Raw genomic sequence first — 18,312 nt, 5'->3', positions numbered from 1 at the left:
AACCAAAAATAAGAACATAAGAACGGCCATACTGGGTCAGACCAAAGGTCCATCTAGTCCAGTATCCTGTCTTCCCACAGTGGCCAAGGCCAGGTGCTTCAGAGGCAATGAACAGAACAGATGATCATCAAGAAATAGAAATGTTTCATTCCCAAGATGTTAAAAGGAATGAACATTTTCAAAACTTGTTCACCCAATTGTTTTTCAAAACATACAAGTCTTCAGAACTTACCATGGGAAAGTGTTGGTTGTGGATATGAACAAACTGGCATTTTTCCAACAAAAGATGTTTTGTCAAAAAATTCTCAACCAGTTCCAACACTTACTGCCTCATAAGGATGTAGTAAGACTCCATCATCTGTTTGTAATATGTTATGCCCTTTGCTTCTACTAGAGTTCAGTGCACATCCATGTTGCATATATCCAAGGTGTGGTTATTCCTTCACTGAAAGGAAATTCCAATGCAACTACCTAGGAATGAAAATTAATTTACAAAATCTACATTAAAGATCCCTGCCTTTTTATTACCTCTCTCTGCTGATTTGATCTCATCTAATGTCTCCTTTCTTTTAACCCGGTGTTTGCTGTCAGAGATTCTATAGATATGGGGCTGTACATTGGCTCCTCACATATTGACTTTTATTACATGGAAGGGCAGTCTTTTTAATGCAAACTCTCATGATCTGGAAGTTAAGATCCTGGGCTTGGCTCAGCAGACGTGGGTTCAGCTCCTGGATCGGACACTTGCGACTGTGGGCAAGTCTCTGGGCCTCTGTTTCCACATCTGTAAAATAGGGACAATAAGTCTTCCCTTTGTCTGCTTAGGTTGCAAGCTCCTTCAGGCAGAGACCGCCTCTCACTATGCATTCATAAAACACCCTTTCAGTTTGGGGCATCTGGCTGCTATTGTAAAGCAAATCATAACCACAGGGTGTAAAATGAAGTTAATTAAAATTAATATACTTACTGTTCTATCCCTCTTGGGGCACTCAGCATCCAAAACAAGTATGAAGCAACAGAAACTTAAACTCTTCCCTTTCCACTGGCCTCAGATCCACGCTCTCTGCCTGCAGTTGAGTAGGGCTCTTCCTCCAGCTGTCTCAATTTGGGCTGACTGGGCCTTCATTAGCCCATTAACCCCTTGGAAATCAGCATCACACTCATCACATTGCTGGGATTCAAATAACCCCTGGCATAAATCTATTGACCAATTAATTAGCTCTGTTGACTCATTAATTCTTTGCACCACGCTGTTGTCTCAGTGGGGTCACATCAGGGATGGAGATGGTCCCAGATCAGTTGTGTGTTTCTATTACACCCCCATCTGGGGGAGCTGGGCTGCCGGGGAGCTGGTGGGGAGAGGAGAGACAGACAGCCCTGGGACTGGTGGACTGGGGTATCCGGCTTCTGTGCATGGCCACTGGATGATTGGCTGACATTGGCACATCTCTCTGTGGACCCCAGTGTTCGAGCCCCCCAAGCAAGGGAGCAAACCCCACTGCAGACAGATGGGCTGGGCCCCACTCCAGGCACCCCACCGGTTGTTATTTACACAGGAAGCACGGGCGGTGCCCAAAGTTAAGCAGCCAGAGAACACTGGCCAATCAGCGCTGGCTCGAAGGTGAGCCGATGGAAAATGGCTTCCCACACCTCAGCAAAGGCTGACCCGCAGGAAGCTGGCTTCATCGTAGCTGCTGTGTGACCGTTCCGTGGTTGGCAGCAGTGGGTGTAATGCAGATAGGATCAAACTGATGAAGGGTGTGAAATACCTGCCGTGTGAGCAGAGGGTAAAAAGCCTGGGGCAGTTCAGCTTGGAAAAGAGACAGCTAAGGGGGGATATGATAGAGGTCTATAAAATCGTGACTGGTGTGGAGAAAGTGTCTCAGGAAGTGTTATTTACCCCTTCTCATAACACAAGAACAATGGGGGTCACCCGATGAAATTAACAGGCAGCAGGTTTAAAACAAACGAAAGGAAGTATTTCTTCACACAATGCACAGTCAACCTGTGGAACTCCTTGCCAGAGGATGTTGTGGAAGCCAAAACTATAACAGGGTTCAAAATGAATTAGATCAGTCCCTGGAGGACAGGTCCATCAATGGCTATTAACCAGGATGGTCAAGGATGCAACTCCATGGTATGGGTGTCCCTAGCCTCTGACTGCCAGAAGCGGGGACAGGATGATAGGAGACGGATCACTTGATAAATTGCCCTGTTCTGTTCATTCCCTCTGAAGCATCTGACAGTGACCACTGTCAGAGATGGATACTAGGCTAGATGGACCATTAAGTTGAGCCAGTATGGCCATTCGTATGTTCTTATCAGCTAGTGCTTATCAACGTCTCCTCCCCACAAACTGCTCTGAACCTGATCCCCACCTGGTATAAATCACCCATAACTCTGCTGGTGTCAGTGGGGCAGATCTCAAGCTGGTATCAATCGGCTGTCATTCAATTGCGCCCAAATCCCTAGCAGGTGTCAATTGGCCATAGCTCCATTGGAGTCAATGGGCTCTGATCCCCAGCAGGGGTCAATCAGCCATAGCTCCACGGGAGTCCATGTGGCGAGATTCTTGGCTGGGGTGAATCGACTGTAGCTCCGTTGGAGTCAATGGGGCAGACCCCCAGCGTGTGTCAATTGGTATACAGCTCTACTGCATTCAGCAGAGCTACGCTGCCTTATTCCCAAAGTACACCTGGCCCCCCAGGTCGGGAATACAGCCAGGGCTGTCCCTACCCATATTCAAACTATGCAAGTGTGTAAGGCACCAGGAAATTTGAGGCATCAAATTGCCCCAAATTTCCTGGTGCCCTATGCAGCTGCATGCTGCATCCAGCTCCAGCGGCCAGCCTGATCCCCCAGGTTAGCCGCCTCCACCCCTGCCCCACTCCTTCCCCTCAGCCCCCGCCCCACCCCGCCTCTTCCCACCCTGCTCCGCCCCCACTCTGCCCCTTCCCCCCAAAACCTCATCCCCTGAGCTATACATCCCAGGGGACTGCAGCTCCAGGAGGGAGTGAACAAGTGTTTTTCTGACAACGCTTTCGATGGTATAAAATTATTGTGTCAGCTGTTCAGAATAGCGCCACAGAGACCAGTAAAGGAGACTGGTCAGGGAGCAGGGTAAGGTCAGAGCTCTCGGCATGCAGACTGGTGGCTATAGCTCTGGAGTTCTTATACCACCTTCGACTGCATCTGGCACTGGTCCCTATCAGAGACAGGAGACTGTACAAGATGGACCCATGCTCTGATCCAGTGTGACAACACCTACGCTCCTACCCGGAGAGACCAGGAGGGATTAAACAGTGGGCTGCTTAATTGTATTGTCTGCTGGTTCTGGTGACAGTAATTGGGGAAAAAAAGTTGTTAAGAACTGTTGGCTGGCCTGGCCTGAAATAGCAATATATCTCTCTGGTGTGCCATGGGGTACTGGGTAGGGGGTCAGGTCCCTGCTTGTGAGGTAGGGCGAGTCTCTGTGCCTCTTTTTCCCCTTTGTCTGTCGGTTTGTTAGTCTGTAGGTGATCCTCTGGGCAGGGCCTGTTTCTCCCTGTGTGTCTGTGCAGCGCCCAGCACAACGAGGCCCTGATCTCAGCTGGGCCTTCTAGGTGCTACTGTATTACTTCTATTAATTGCGTAACCCAGCTCCTACCCCAAAGATCTTACACTGAGATGGTCGGACTAACCCTGCAAATGTGGACAACAAAACTAGATGTGGAAATTGCAGGGAATGCACCAGATATTGATGATTGCATTGGCTACTTGGATCACAGCAGCCCCCACAGTAGATTTGCCCACTCCTAATTGATTCAGGCCAACACTCAGAGTCTGTTAGTAGTCAGGCATTGCAAGCTTCCACAGGGCTACCACCACTCACTTCTCAACTGTCAGGGCAGGTCTCATTTTGATATTCCTGCGCTTCAGGGCAGGGGAAAGCAAGTCACAAAGTTCCATGAAAGTGCCCTTATGCATGCGAAAGTTTCGCAGCCACTGGGAATCGTCCCAGACTTGCAACACTATGCGGTCCCACCAGTCTGTGCTTGTTTGCCGGGCCCAGAATCGGTGTTCCCCTGTATCAACCTGCCCCACTGCCACCATAATAAGCCAATTGCCACATCTTGTGCTTTCAGGAACGTGTCCATGTCCTCCTCCCAATTGTCCTTGTGCTGGCATCTCCTAGCCAGGCGCTGCACATACTGCAGGATAATGCGCAAGGTGTTTACAATGCTCACAAAAGCTCCATGCTTGCCATGCTATGGCGTCTGCACAGATAACCCAGGAAAAAAGGCATGAAATGATTATTTGCGGTTGCTTTCAAGGAGGGAGACAATGTTTTTGCCCCATCAGGCATTGGGCTCTTAATCCAGAATTCCAATGGGCAGTAGGGACTATGGGATAGCTACCCATAGTGCACCACTCCATGAGTCAATGCCAGGGCTGGCTCCAGGTTTTCTGCTGCCCCAAGCGGCAGGGGGGGTGGGGGGGGGGGGAGGGAAGCCGATCGGCGGCACGGCAGTGGTAGTTGAATCGTGTCACTCCATTTTTCAGCGGGTCCTTCACTCCTTCTCTTCCTCTTCGGCGGCAGCTCAAAGAGGAAGAGAGGGACTGAGGGACCTGCCGCCGAATTCCCGCTGAAGACCCGGACGGGCCGCCCCTTTCTATTGGCCACCCCAAGCACCTGCTTCCTTTGCTGGTGCCTGGAGCTGGCCCTGGCCGATGCTAGCCATGGTATTGGGGACGCACTCTGCCAACCTAATGCGTGGTGTAGGGACATGCATGATTGACTGCATAAAATCGGTTGCTAAAGACAGACTTCTATAAAATCGACCTAATTTTGTAGTGTAGACATGTCCTCATTCTCTCTACCAGCTCATTTCACACTCAGTGAGATTTGAACCCTACAGGAAAAAAATATTAAGTACAAATAAACAAACCACACCCAGTCCACGTGTTAGAAGAAGGAAGCGCTGCTCTAGGAGCTAGGTGATAGATCCAGCTAGACTCCACTAGTGACTTTCTTTGTTTTTCTGCAGAGTCTCATTATCGGCCCCTGACACTGCAAACAGCTGTGGGGTGTGGAAGGAGAATCAGATTCATAGTGAAATGTGCAGTGGTAATGTTAAGTGGACTTGCCTGATATAAATGGCATTAACGGATCCCCTATTTGATTAAGGGACACACAGCACTAAGGTTCAGGCTTTGGGTAAAGCTCTCAAAGGTGGAGGGCCGTCGCTGGGCCTGGGAAAACGCCACCCTCTGCTCTGTCAGTGCTGGGACGCTTGAGAAATACAGAAGAGAAACAGCGCCCCCAAAGGAACACGTGTAAGCACAGAATGAACTTGTCTGCATGCGAACGCACATTTAAATGGAACACATGCAGAGCTGCACTTCACAGCCACAGATCTTTTTGAACAGAGGCCTCTGAGTGTTGATTAATTATTTGAATTACAAGTGCAAGTAGTCCCAGAGCTAGGCACATTAAATCTGTACAATGATCCCTGTATTGAGTTTGTATCAATGATTAGTATACAGTAACTCCTCACTTAACGTCGTCCCAGTTAACGTTGTTACGTTGCTGATCAATTAGGGAATATGCTCGTTTAAAGTTGTGCTCCCTTCTAAAGCTGCCTGCTTTGTCTACTGCTTGCAGGAAGAGCAGCCTGTCGGAGTAAGCTGGTGGGGGCTTGGAACCAGGGTGGACTGGCAGCCCCCCATCAGCTCCCCCCCTCCCCTAAGTTCCCTGTGCAGCAACCGACTGCAGCTGTGTCCCTCCCCCCACTGCCATGTGCTACTCCTGTCCTCTGCCTTGGAGCTGCTCCCAGAGACTCCGGCTTGCTATGCAGGGGGGAGGATGTGGGGAGGGGGGGAGGGAAGGAAGAGGGGGGCTAATGTCAGGGTGTCCCCCTCCCCCCTGCACCCCACTTACCCCATCTTCCATAGAGCAGGGGGGACACACCAGGGCTGCCTGTCTCAGCAAGCTGATCTAATTAACAAGGCAGTGTACTTAAAGGTGAAATGCACATATCTCCCTCCATTCCTGCTGCCTTGCAGAGTAAGAGAGTTAACCCTTGAGGGCTCAGCCAATTGCTAGTTCATCATTTAGCAGTAAGGGAAATATCCCACCCTCCGACTCCTCCACCTCAACCAAGTTTCACAATCATCATCACCACTGTGTACCAGTAGCGAGCGAGCGTGTGTGTGAGATATAGTCTTTTGTCTGGTGAAAAAAATTTCCCTGGAACCTAACCTCCTCATTTACATTAATTCTTATGGGGAAAGTGGATTCACTTAACATCGTTTCGCCTAAAGTTGCATTTTTCAGGAACAGAACTACAACGTTAAGTGAGGAGTTACTGTATTAGCTTCCCCCCATTTTAATGCTTGCAGTGGGTATTTCCATACTGGGATCACCTGGAAGAGCCACCCAGCTAGGCTCAAATTTCACCTTGCTCCTCCCAGCCCTGGTCTCCACTATCTACACAGGAGATCAGGGTGCTCTGAAATGAACCTAGACAACATTGCATCTTCTCCAGCCCATCAGATGGCACTAGGTCAGGGGAAACATTTTTTTGTTTGTTTGTTTGTTTGTTTTTTTTAAATATCAAAAGTCAGAAAACTTAAAATATGAAGTCACTGAAAATGAAGTTTCTTCCAAAAAAAGTTAATGTTCAACTAAGTCCTATTTTCTGACAAACTTTTCATTAGAAAATGTTCAGTTGTCTCTAAGATAGAAGGAGGGAAGACAGATGAAATAAAATAAGAGGTGCCTTCTAGCCTTAAACTTTATGACTTTGAGCAAATTACAACAGAAGAAAAAATAATAAGGTGCTTTTTTTTTTTTTTACAGTTAGCTTATAGGACTGACAAAGTCATAGCAAACTTTATAAAACAAAAGAAGTAAACAGCAAATCATTGTGAACAGTGAACACTCCATGGCATCACACGATTAATTGTCATTAGTTGTGAGACTTTATACATTTCAATTATTTAGATTCAGCCTCCTGTGGTCTGAACAGATGATGCAGCTAGAAAATACCCCAACTAGGGGAAAATATGCATCTTGTCCGCCACAAAAGTAGTCGTAACTTGGCTTGCAAAGGAGTCCCAGGGGAATTAAACTCTTAAGCAACATTTGCAAATGACCCTTGCAGCATCTAAAGACACTATGTCGTAGGGTTTGACCACGTTGACCTTTGTACTTATCTAAGGCCATGTCTACACTGGCAAATTAAAGCACTCTAACTTGCTGGCTCAGGGGTGTGAAAACACACGCACCCCCTCGAGCGCAGCACGTTTGACTGCTTTAAAGCGCTAGTGTGGACAGGTTCAGCGCGCCGCGAGCCGCGCTGGGAGCTATTCCCCTCGTGGAGGTGGATTAGCAAGACTGCTGGAAGAGCTCTCAGCCAGCGCACGCGCGCGACCGCACTCACACATCAAAGCGCTGCTGCGGGAGTGCTCCCGCGGCAGCGCTTAGGGAGACTAAGTCTACACTAGAAAGTTCAAAGTTTCTTTAGCAAAGTCAGGAAACCCACCCGCCGACCCTGAATCGGATTTTGTGGTTTGTTTTGCTCACTATCTAAAACCTTGATCACGGTGAGAGTCGAGCGCAATCGAAAGGGTTCTACATACCTCAGCTTCTCTGCCTGGAACTCGTAAAGAGGCCTCAGTTAAAGTAAAAGGCATCTGCTCTGCCTATAAGTTTGTAGGCAAATTCCTGTCGGTGGAATGCAATGGTGACACATTGCTACTACAGAGTACACAACCGGATGCCTTCTCACAAGGGCAAACACTGCTCCTAGGCATCTCCACAGCCTCTTCACGGGCGCCTCTATAACTTTTCTGCTAGCACACCTAGCTAGTTATCAACTTCTGGCTTACTTCGCCTTCCTTTTCCAGTCTCAATAAGCACAGCAAGGCCCTAACACTCTCAAACATACAGACATTTCGATTTCCATTTTAACCTGCCTCTCATTTCTGGCCCTCCTTAATTATCTTCTTGCTTCTACAAAGCAGACTCTCCAGCAAAGATGTAGCAACTACGTTTTGATCTGGGAGACAACGCAACACAGTCGACCCTATGCAGGACGCAGCTACGAATGAGCGTCAACAAAGGGCCCACTGGGGAGTTCAGATCCTGGTCCCATTTAGCTTTAACTCACAACTTTGTTGCTCAGGGTTGGGAGACAGCGTGAGCGAACAGAGTCTGGTTCTGCAACAGTCGAAGAAAACCCACAGCCTGGCTGCTTGTCTCTTGCCGCGGCTTCCTTCCTTCGGGAGGATGTTGTGTGCGGCTGCCTCACATCCCTGCTTGCGGTGGGTTTTCTTAGCCTGTTGCTGTTTAAGATTGTCTCAATCCGTCTTCAAGCAGTGCTGCCTTCCTGCTCAGCTAGGTCAACTTAGCTGCGTCTACACTGGGGGTTACGTCGACCTAACTACAGCATTCAGGAGTGAGTTTTAAGCTTTATGTGTAGATCAGGTCTTCGTTACACAACCAGGAAGGGGAGGGCTATACAGGGGCCACAACACAGAGAAAATTAGAAGAGAGGCTTATTAAAAAAAAAGAATCTGTCAAGCTCTATTGAGGATCTTATTGAGCGATGTTTGGAGCGTCAGGCAGCTGGGCCTAGAGGCGTTTCCGCAGCCTTCGCCCTTCAGTCCCCCGGCATCGCGTCCTCTCGTCGCATCCCGTCGGGTGTGCTGCAGATCCAGTAGCGCTTCGTGGAGCACCACGACGAAGTGGCAAAGTCATCGCTCAGGTACGCGCAGTCGCCTTCTCCCCTTACCGTAAACCTGCGACAGAGACACCCTGGCGATAAGAGTCAGGCAGGGGCTGGGCATTTGCCCGGCCAGTTGGTCCCATCCAGTGAAACCCCTCGGGATCGCCCCCTTCCTGCATCACTCATTCCACTCAATTACAGATCTCAAAGTCACAATACTCCAACAAAAAAAAAACTTCAAAACCAGACCCTGAGAAACTGCAGAATTGGAATTAAATTTGCAAACTGGACACCATTAAATTAGGCTTGAATAAAGCCTGGGAGTGGATGGGTCATTACACAAAGTAAAACTGTTTCCCCTGCTAATGTTCTCCCCCCTCTGCTACTCACACCTTCTTGTCAACGGTTGGAAATAGGCCATCCTGATTATCACTACAAACATTTTTTTCCTTCTGCTGATAATAGCTCACCTTAATTAATTACCCTCGTTACAGTTGGTATGGCAATACCCATTTTTTCATATTATCTGTGTGTATATATATTTTCCTACTGTATTTTCCACTGCATGCATCTGACGAAGTGGGTTTTAGCCCAAGAAACCTTATGCTCAAATAAATTTGTTAGTCTCTAAGGTGCCACAAGTACTCCTGTTCCTTTTGCTGATACAGACTAACACAGCTACCCCTCTGAAAAAAGACTAAAACGCTCATCTCCAGTAGGGTTCAGGAACGGGCCTTTGTCCACACTGGCAATGCAAGACACCTTTTAACATAGCTGGGTCACAAGCCTGGTTATTTCTGCAGCACCCCTGCAACCTCAGGGATTGTCCTGCCAGATTCCTCCCCAGCCGCCATTGGCATTAACTCAGCGTGGGCACTGGAGCCTCTCTTCCTACTTTTTTCGCTAGGCAGGCGGAGGAAGGGCTAAGGTCCAGATTTTGAAAGTTATTTAGGTGTTGCTCCTCTGCTCAGCATTGCAAGGCCCAAGTGACTTAGGAGCCTATGCAGTGGCAGATTAGCCACTGGGCCAATGAGGCCCTTGCCTAGAGGTCCCTGCAAATTGGGGGCACCCCTGTGCCCTGCCCCACCCGCTCAGCATTCCGGCTGGGGGGCAGGGTCAGGGTGTGGGGGCTTCCCCCCCACTTCCTAGCAGGAGCGCCAGGCGGGCGGAGCGAGGCAAGTCCCCGTGCCCTGACCCCATTTTCCCAGCAAGAGCGCTGGCGGGGCCGGGTGGGACTGCAGGCGGAAGGGGTGGGGAGGGGCCCCCACTTGCTCTGGCCCAGGGCCCCACAAAACCTTAATCCGCCTCTGAGCCGAAGTCACTTCTGAAAGTGACTCATGTTCCTAAGTTATTTCGGCTTTGCAATGCTGAAGTACCTTTAAAATCTGGGCTTAAATCCCCCCTGAACTTTTCAGAAAAATACCGGGGTCTTTCATTTCCACCTAAGGGTGGGAGCATTAGAGGGTGGGAGCCTGGGGAAGGGCATGCAGCCCGCTGATCTGCTAGGTCAGCAATGGGGGATGAGCCCCAAAGATCGTGGGAAATGTCACAAAGGCGAAAAGTAATTAGTGTTTTGGGAATAACTAATTTTTTTATCTGCCTGAATTCAGCCCTTTTACCATTTGGAACCCAACAAAGCGACTAGCTAGAAAAGGACTCACAGGTTGTTGAAGTGTTCGCCATTCACCCATTGCCAGGTCTGCGCCGATGCTCGCTTCAGGCCAATCCAGAACTCAGAGATGCCTTTATATCGCATAATGAACTCCTTAAAAAAAACCACATTATTCATTATAGTCTGTAATGCTATTGAAATGGTTAAGCTATTTTCAGTCACCACTTCAAGGGGCCTGTTGCCTGAAACAAATCCATTTCCTAGTGTAGATGGTCCCTGAATCTGCAGAGAGTCTCAAACATTAGCTATGAACTGCACACTTCAGCTCCACCCACGTTAACTCTGAAACCTAGTGATGTCTAACTCAACGTTAACTATTTTGCTGCTAAATGTTTCAATAGTGACATCCAGCTAACATGCTTACACTGTTGGACACAGTGGCAAGTATCTGGTGGGGAGGACTGCAGCGGATATCTGGTGGGGGAACGGGGGGGGGGGGGGGAGATATCACTTGTCTGCAAGACTCACACTTTAAGGCCAGAAGAAACCCTCATGATTATCTAGTCTGACCTCTAGCACATCACAGGCCACTGAAGCTCGTCCAGGCACTCCTGTAACAGACCCATAACCTCTGGCTGACTTACTGAAGTTCTCAAATCATAATTTAAAGACTTCACGTTACAGAGAATCATTTACTCTAGTTTAAACGTGCAAATGTCCCATGCCCCACGCTGCAGAGGAAGGCAAGAAGACCTGCAGGGTCTCTGCCAATTTGACCCACAAGGAAAATTCCTTCCCAACCCAATAGATGGTGATTATTTAGACCCTGAACAAGTGGGCAAGACCCACCAGCCAGACACCTGAGAACGAATTCTCGGTAGTAACTCTCAGCCTTCCCCATCTAGTGTTCTCAGAGACGGATTAAGATTTATTGGGGCCCAAGTCCAATTTTATTTAAAATCCCTTTGTAGATCACCATTAAGAACGAGATAAGTCTCAAAAATGGCTATTAGCCAAGATGGGCTATTAGCCCCAGGCTTGTGACCCTAAACCTCTGACTGCCAGAAGCTGGAAGTGGAAAACAGAGGTGGGTCAATCCAGAATTGCCTTGTTCCATACCCTACCCCTGAAGCTCTGGGAAGGGCCACCATCTGCTCCTTGGTGCCTATATCGGTTTTACTTTTTGTTTTTCCTTACCAGGTCTTTCTGGGTGTCGATCTCAGCCAGGGAGGCATTGAGTGAAGAGCAGAGGCTCTGGCTGGAGTCCCAGGTCCCCTCGGCATCAGAGAAAAAATAGCATTTCCCTCCAAACCCGACCCAGCCATCCGGGCAGCAGGCAGCAGGGCGTTTTGTACTTAGCTGGGCTGGGGCGTAGAATTGAGGCAGCTTGGACTCAGGTGGAGATTTCCCTGAAGTTAAGAGAGTAACAGTGATAAGAGACGTGTCCCTTTGCTTTTCCTAAATTCAAGGGAGGAAGCTGATAAACGTGCCACCGTGTGTATCGTGGGTAGCACCTTTCTGTGCCAACGAATCAACTGACATTGAAATGGGTCATGTACCAGGTACGAGCCCAGATTTGCCTGTTTAAAGGTGCTTTGGTTGTTCGCTCAGGGCTAACTTGTCCTCTGGTCTAGCACAGTTGCCAGCCGTCCTCTTCCAGCAGCCCTTCTGCGTGGCTGCCGGACGGTTCAGAAGCTTTCAGGGCCAGATTTGCACAAGCTCTCAGCTCCCACTGACACACCAAAAGAAGCCGCTGGATTTTCAAAAGGGCCCGGCCCGTTGGGTCCTGAACATCTGGCCCGGAGCATTTTAAAATCCGATCCCAGGAGTCTCCTAAGCCTTCCTGTGGAGGGACCGTCCCCACGAGCAAGGGAAACACTTTCAGGCAGACGGGCTGTTTTAAGCTATCTTCTCTAGGAAAGTACGAGAGGGGGTAACCAAAGGGACCAGCAAACGTGGTTGTAGGAAGCATCGCATACATGTAATTTCAAACCAAACAGAGGCGACAGGTAACTGCAACTGCTGGCTGGTGAGGAAGGGATGCGAGTCACCTGGCATCCCCGTGCCCTGGGCTACCAGCCCTGTCTCGCTTCCCTGCTCTGGGTGCCACCCAATGGGGCTCGGCGGGAGCGCTCGCTGCTGGTGCCTTTCGCAGGCATGTCCCTCTCACCCGTGCACCCTGGCAGAAATCTGAGGGGGGGCATCTGACCCCACATACCTCCCCCCCTCACATTGCTTAGGAGAGAACCTGTGGCTAGGGAATGGGAATGGGCAGTGATGGCCGATAACTCACCGGGCAAAAGTATCATGGGAACCACAACAATCACAACAACAGCTGTGAGTACAACACCGGTGATCAGCGGGACTTTCCACTCAACAGCTGTCCTGTGTTTGAGGCGAGGCAGGTCGCCTGAAAGAGAACAAAACCCGTTCATGGCACCAGATGGATTCAGCACCATCAGCATTTATGTTGCCAGGGACCAGGTAGCATTCCATTAGCCGGCCCATCGCCAGGGCAACTCGCTTCCCAGGTGGAGAACAGATGGTAAAGTATTAATGCTGCTGAGAAAGTGCTCCTGGTACGGAGCCCCTCACAGTCTGATGCACAGTCGGCTTCCACATTTAACACAAGGAACCAGGTTCACGTAGGGTTGCCAACCCTCCAGGATTGGCCTGGAGTTTCCTGGATTCAGCATCAATCTCCTTGTGACTATTGAAAGCAATCAGGGAGATTTTAATAGGATCTTTGAAAAAAAATGGCATTACATCATGTTGGGGGGGGGGGGGGAGAGGGAACTCCTGGAATAGCTTCAGTCAGAGTTGGCAACCCTAGGTTCATGGAAGGCAGCGGGAAAACTCTGAAGAAGTCCCAAGGGGTCACCAGCTTTGCACTTCCACAGCCCCTTCCTTCCAATGCTTGCAGCCCTCTGCCATCACGGAGTTTATCTGCACACCCGCTAGGCGGTATCATCGCCACCACTTCACAGCTGGGGAAACTGAGGCAGAGAGAGAGGCGGCTTGCCCCTGGATCACAATGATCCAGCAGCAGATACATGACGCCGACTCTTGTGCGTTAGCCACAAGGCTCTCCTTCTGCCCAGTTTCCTTTTAGCTTCCCTAAGGCACCTCCATCTGACTGTTTCTCAAGTTAGTTCCATCCAGCCAAAATAACGAAGCCACCAAAATTTCAGCAAAAAAAGAGTATTTTCCTTCCCTTCTCCCACACCCACAGGATCCTCAGAAAGCAGATGAGCCAGCTCCCAGTTTCGGGACTGCACTGGTCACTCTTTACCAATCTAGAACAGGTCAAAGTAGGACTGAGAGTCAGGGCCCGACTCCGCCACAGACTCCGTATCACCTTTGACAAATCACTTACATGCCTTTGAAACACTTTGTAATATTTACGCAACAGACACTCCAGCAGGAGTGCCGGAACCTTCCCCGCCCCACCTCTTCCCCTGAGGCCCTGTCCCTGCCCCGCCCCTTCCACCAAAGCCACACCTCTTCCCAAGGCCCCGCCCCCACCCCACCTCTTCCCTGAGGCCCTGTCCCTGACCCGCCCCTTCCACCAAAGCCACACCTCTTCCCAAGGCCCCACCCCACCTCTTCCCCTGAGGCCCTGCTCCCATTTGCTCCTCTTTCCCTCCTCCCCACCCTTGCTTGCTGCTTATTTCCCTCCCTCCCCTTCCCCGGGTTGGGAGGAACTCACCTGCAGAGCTGGGGCTGGGAGCTGCAGCTGCCGGACGCAGGAGGAGGCGACCCCGGCTGAGTAGGGGCTGGCACGGGTGATGACCCAGCGCCTCCCCCACCAGCAGTAACCGGACTTTGCGGTTGAAAACCAGGCACCTGGATACCCTAAGTATAGATGTAGCTTCCAGACTGTTCCTACTCAGTCAGGCATCAGTTACCTTGTCTTCCACTAAGCCGCTGCTTTGAATCCATGGGACCCTCGCCTTTTGTCACCTCTCCTCTCTCACCGAGACAGATGAAGGCTGGGGTGCGGGCACTGGCCTCTGACCAGTTCCTCTCTAGCTGCAGTTGGGTCCAATTTGGAGGCAGCAATCAACTTCAGAGATCCCAGCGCTAGATCCTCTCCCCTTGGCAGCTACTGGACTGAACTGAAATCAAGAGACAGAAACAGTCCTGATTTTCAAGGGTTGGCTGGGTTTCTCTGCACCCCTAGTTCCTTCCCCAGCCCTGCCCGCACATCCAGAGGCGTTAGCAGTGTAACGAACAACCGCACATTGCCTCAGAATCCTGGATCTCCTCCCCGCCACCGAACTCCAAAGGGATTTAGAAACTAAAATAGATAGGCAGAGATCACACACGGGGATTTATTCACCCACCACACCTGGAAAAGAACTGCCCCGTCCAAAGTGCAACTAAAGGGGGATTTTCCAGGAAGCCAGTTCCCTATGGAAATGTAACTGGAATGCCCCTCTCCTCTTCAGGAAAGTGACAGAAAAAGCAACCACACGCAGCCAGAGATGTATTTCCAGTAGATGCTGCTTAATAACAACCCTCACTACATTTTGCCTGGAACCGATACTCCAGCTGACTATAAAGGTAACTGGTCTGGCTATTGGCAACCGGCTTGACAGCTTAAAAAGAAAAAAAGCCCGGCATCCCCCAGACCCCCAGCAGCTCCACTCTCTGGGGAAAACCCCGACTTGCAGGCAGGTTTGCAGGGCTGGAGCCACAGAAATCACGTCCTAGCGATTCCTTTCCTGGCTACAGCACCACAACCCTGACTTCTGCTTCTCAGGCAGCGTCGGATAATGGCAACTGTCAGGCATCAACCAGCAGCTTGCTACCAAGCGGAATGTGCTGTACTGCTAATCTAGGGGCCTGTCTATATTAGACAAGTCGGAGCAGTGTAACTAACTCAGTTTTAACATTGATCTTCTAATTGTACTAGTGTAAATTTCTAATGTAGATTTAAACCAGCTGAAGGAAGACACAGTTTAACACCCTAACACGTGTGGGGTCCATATAACGCCTGCAGCACCGCCCCCCTCTGGTGCCAGCCCCGCCTGCCCAATGCCAAGCTAAGGGCCTCCAATCCCTTGTCCCAACTCCGTGCAAAACACACCAGTCACGGCTGCAGACAACCCCCCCGGCTCCACAGTTCAATGCAACTCCAGCAGCCTGCGGCCCCCACCCCCATGCAAGTTAGCTCAGCGCCTGGGCTAAGACAGCGGGAGAAATGCAACCTCCCCCCCCCCCACACACACACACACGGCAGCAGAGGGGAAGCAGCCCTCCCCCCATTATTTCTCCCCTCCCCCGGCCCTTCCCCACATACACCCCCGACACACACCCAGGTGAGTGCAGCGAAGCACTGAGACAGCAACATGTGGGGTTGCAGTAGGAACCTAATGCAATAAACTCACCCGCCAGGACGCTGTGGTGGGGAGGCAACCTTTGCAGGAGCAACACAAACACACACACACACACACACACCCCCTTCGATGGCAGAGACGAAAGCGAAAGCAGCCCCAGCTACGCACTTTATCCAGCTGAGTGTAAACAGCCCCGCCCCCCCTTTGCCGAGACCGCAGTTCACTCCCTCCAGTGCAAGGCTTGAAGCGACTGCCCGGGTCTCAGACTAGAATCTTTTCTAGCCAAGCCCCCCCCCCCCCCCCCCGCTTCTGCAGAAGTCTCCGCTTTTATTTGCTCCTAAGGGGGATCAGCTGCCTAGCTTGGGTCCAGCTCCTTGCACACAACAAAGCCCATTGCATCCGACATTCCCCCAGCACCCCCCTCTGTCGCACGGACCCCCCTCCGCAACTGCCCCCTCCCTCCCTCCTTCAAGCCAGGGGCTCTGTGTGCCCCCCACAGCCCCATGACCCCTAGACCAGGGGGTTCCCCTTTCTCCCCCCAGCCCAAAGGCTCTGTGTGCCACCCTCACAATCCCCTCTCCAATGTCGCCCCTTCCCATTGCCAGGGACTCTGTTCACCCCCATCTGTGTGCCCCTCCATGCCAGGGGCTCTGTGTCCGTCCCCCCCATGCCCCCTCCCCTGTACCACTCTCTCTCCCTCTTACCGCTATGGCAGGTGTGCTGGGGGTGCTCCATTCCTCTTCCCCTCACCCCATGACAGGTTCTTTGTGCATCACTCCCCCCTCCCCAGTTCCTCCCTCAGGATTGCAAAGATCAGTGTCCAAAAAGTCCCCAAGCTGACACAGTGAGGTCTGCCAGAGTTTGCAGAGAGCCTGCTCCAGAAAGCCACAGGCACCTTGTAACAGCGGGCACCAGAGCACTGCTGTGAAGAGCAGGGTGTCCAGGGGAAACCCCTAAAACAATCCAGCACAGAGCTCTGCTGGGATGCTAGCAACTGGCTCTTCCGTCTTCACACAGAGGTCTCTGCAGGGGTTTAAAAAAACATCCCCCTCCTCCCCCTTGACGGCATGGTGCACATGGAAGACCAATTGTAGGAGGGGCAGGGGGAGGCAGGGTTCCCACTGCCTTGGGTCTTCACTCTGATCAGTGTCTCCCTGCCCACTGCAACCTGTTTTTGAGAGGGCTGGGTCCAGTGAAGAAGGAGGGGAACACAACTCCAGCAGGGGGCTGTGTGTGGGGAGGGACCCACCAGGCCAACAGGGGGCCCACAGAGAAATCACTAGAGGGTGGCACAGTTCGTTGCTGACGGAGGCCAAGCTGTGCGCCAAGAGAGCATGGCACGTTAAAGGGGCCACCTGCAATATATGTAGGCAGCAGCCTGTCGCACGGAAAATGGCCCTGTGTGGGCCTCAGTTTCCTCTTACTTACACCAATGGACATCAGATTTTTCTGGTTTCCCCCCCAGATCAGTAGGGCTCTAGCCATAGGGTTCCCCTTATCAGAGTATCTGAACGCCTCACAATCTTTAATAATAATAATAATATCTAGCTTGTATCTGGCGCTTTTCATAAAGTAGATCTAGCACTTTACAAAAATCATTAGTGCCATTTCACAGATGGGGAAACTGAGGCACGGGGGGAAAAAGCAATTTACACCCCCTCCCCCCCACACACACACTCACCCAACAGCAGGGCTTGGAATAGACAGGCTCGAAAGCTTGTTTCTCTCCCCAGCAGAAGTTGGTCCAGTAAACGATCTCTCACCCACCTTGTAGATCCTTGGACTGACACGGCTACACCACCACTGCTCAAATTCTGCACAGTCACATATGGGTGGCTCATGTTTTTTTGTGACTGGCTGTTCCCACCCCTGAAAAGTCATAGGGCTGACTTAGTGGAGATGACTCAGGAAGGTCGTAGGATCAGCACAGGATAAATATTCAGACAGACAAGCCATGTGGTGCCAGAACCAGCGTAGTACCTGCATGAAACTCAGGGCATGTCTACACAGCAACTAGACATCCACGGTTGGCCTGTGCCACCTGACTTGGGCTTGCAGGGCTATGTCATTGCTGTGTAGACATCTGGGCTAAGCCTGGAGTTCAGGCTCTAGGACCCTACCCGGGTGGGAGGGTCCCAGAGCCAGAGCCCAGAAGTCTACACAAAAATGAAACAGCCCCACAGCCCGAGCCACAAAAACCCAAGTCAGCTGGCATGGGCCAGCCACGGGTTTTCCTTTGCAGTGTAGACGTATACTTACTGGCTTCTGGACCAGCGGCTCTCAGCCTTCCCAGATGACTGTAGCCCTTTCAGGAGGCTGATCTGTCTTGCGTGTGTCCCCCCAAGTTTCACCTCACTTAAAAATTACTCGCTTACAAAAATCAGACATAACAATGCAAAGGTGTCAAAGCCACTGTTACTGAAAATTTGCTTCCTTTCTCATTTTTATCATATAATTATAAATCAATTGGAATATAAATATTGTACTTGCCTGTCTGTGTGTAGTCTATAGAGCAGTGTAAACACGTCATCGTCTGTCTGAAATTTTAGTTTGCACTGTTTCGCTGGTGCTTTTTCTGTAGCCTGTTATAAAACAAGGGAACTATCTAGATGAGCTGATGCGCCCCCTGGAAGACCTCTGCGTATCC

General features: G+C 50.7%; 1 protein-coding gene across 7 annotated transcripts in view; it reads right to left on the bottom strand.

The window, feature by feature from the left end:
• Positions 1 to 6,758: 6,758 nt before the first annotated feature.
• The window catches only part of LOC101940086 (C-type lectin domain family 2 member B-like), a 103,336-nt gene continuing 91,782 nt past the window's right edge, over positions 6,759 to 18,312 (bottom strand). For 2 of the 7 annotated variants that reach the window (XM_065564200.1, XM_065564199.1), the window contains exons 2-7: positions 18,156 to 18,247; positions 14,232 to 14,441; positions 12,617 to 12,733; positions 11,521 to 11,732; positions 10,373 to 10,476; positions 6,759 to 8,784 (exon numbers count right to left, since the gene is read on the bottom strand). In XM_065564200.1, coding sequence (XP_065420272.1) covers positions 8,646 to 8,784; positions 10,373 to 10,476; positions 11,521 to 11,732; positions 12,617 to 12,733; positions 14,232 to 14,265 — 606 coding nt within the window. In that variant the 5' untranslated portion in view covers positions 14,266 to 14,441; positions 18,156 to 18,247 and the 3' untranslated portion in view covers positions 6,759 to 8,645. Of the gene's footprint in view, positions 8,785 to 10,372; positions 10,477 to 11,520; positions 11,733 to 12,616; positions 13,034 to 14,032; positions 14,442 to 15,716; positions 15,940 to 17,346; positions 17,494 to 18,155; positions 18,248 to 18,312 lie in introns of those variants that run through there. The other 5 variants (XM_065564201.1, XM_005312532.4, XM_065564203.1 and 2 more) reach the window with 5 other exon arrangements.

Source organism: Chrysemys picta, chromosome 12 (assembly GCF_011386835.1).
Source record: "Chrysemys picta bellii isolate R12L10 chromosome 12, ASM1138683v2, whole genome shotgun sequence".
NCBI classification, from domain to species: Eukaryota; Metazoa; Chordata; order Testudines; family Emydidae; genus Chrysemys; species Chrysemys picta.
This window is presented reverse-complemented; position numbering and strand designations above follow the sequence as displayed.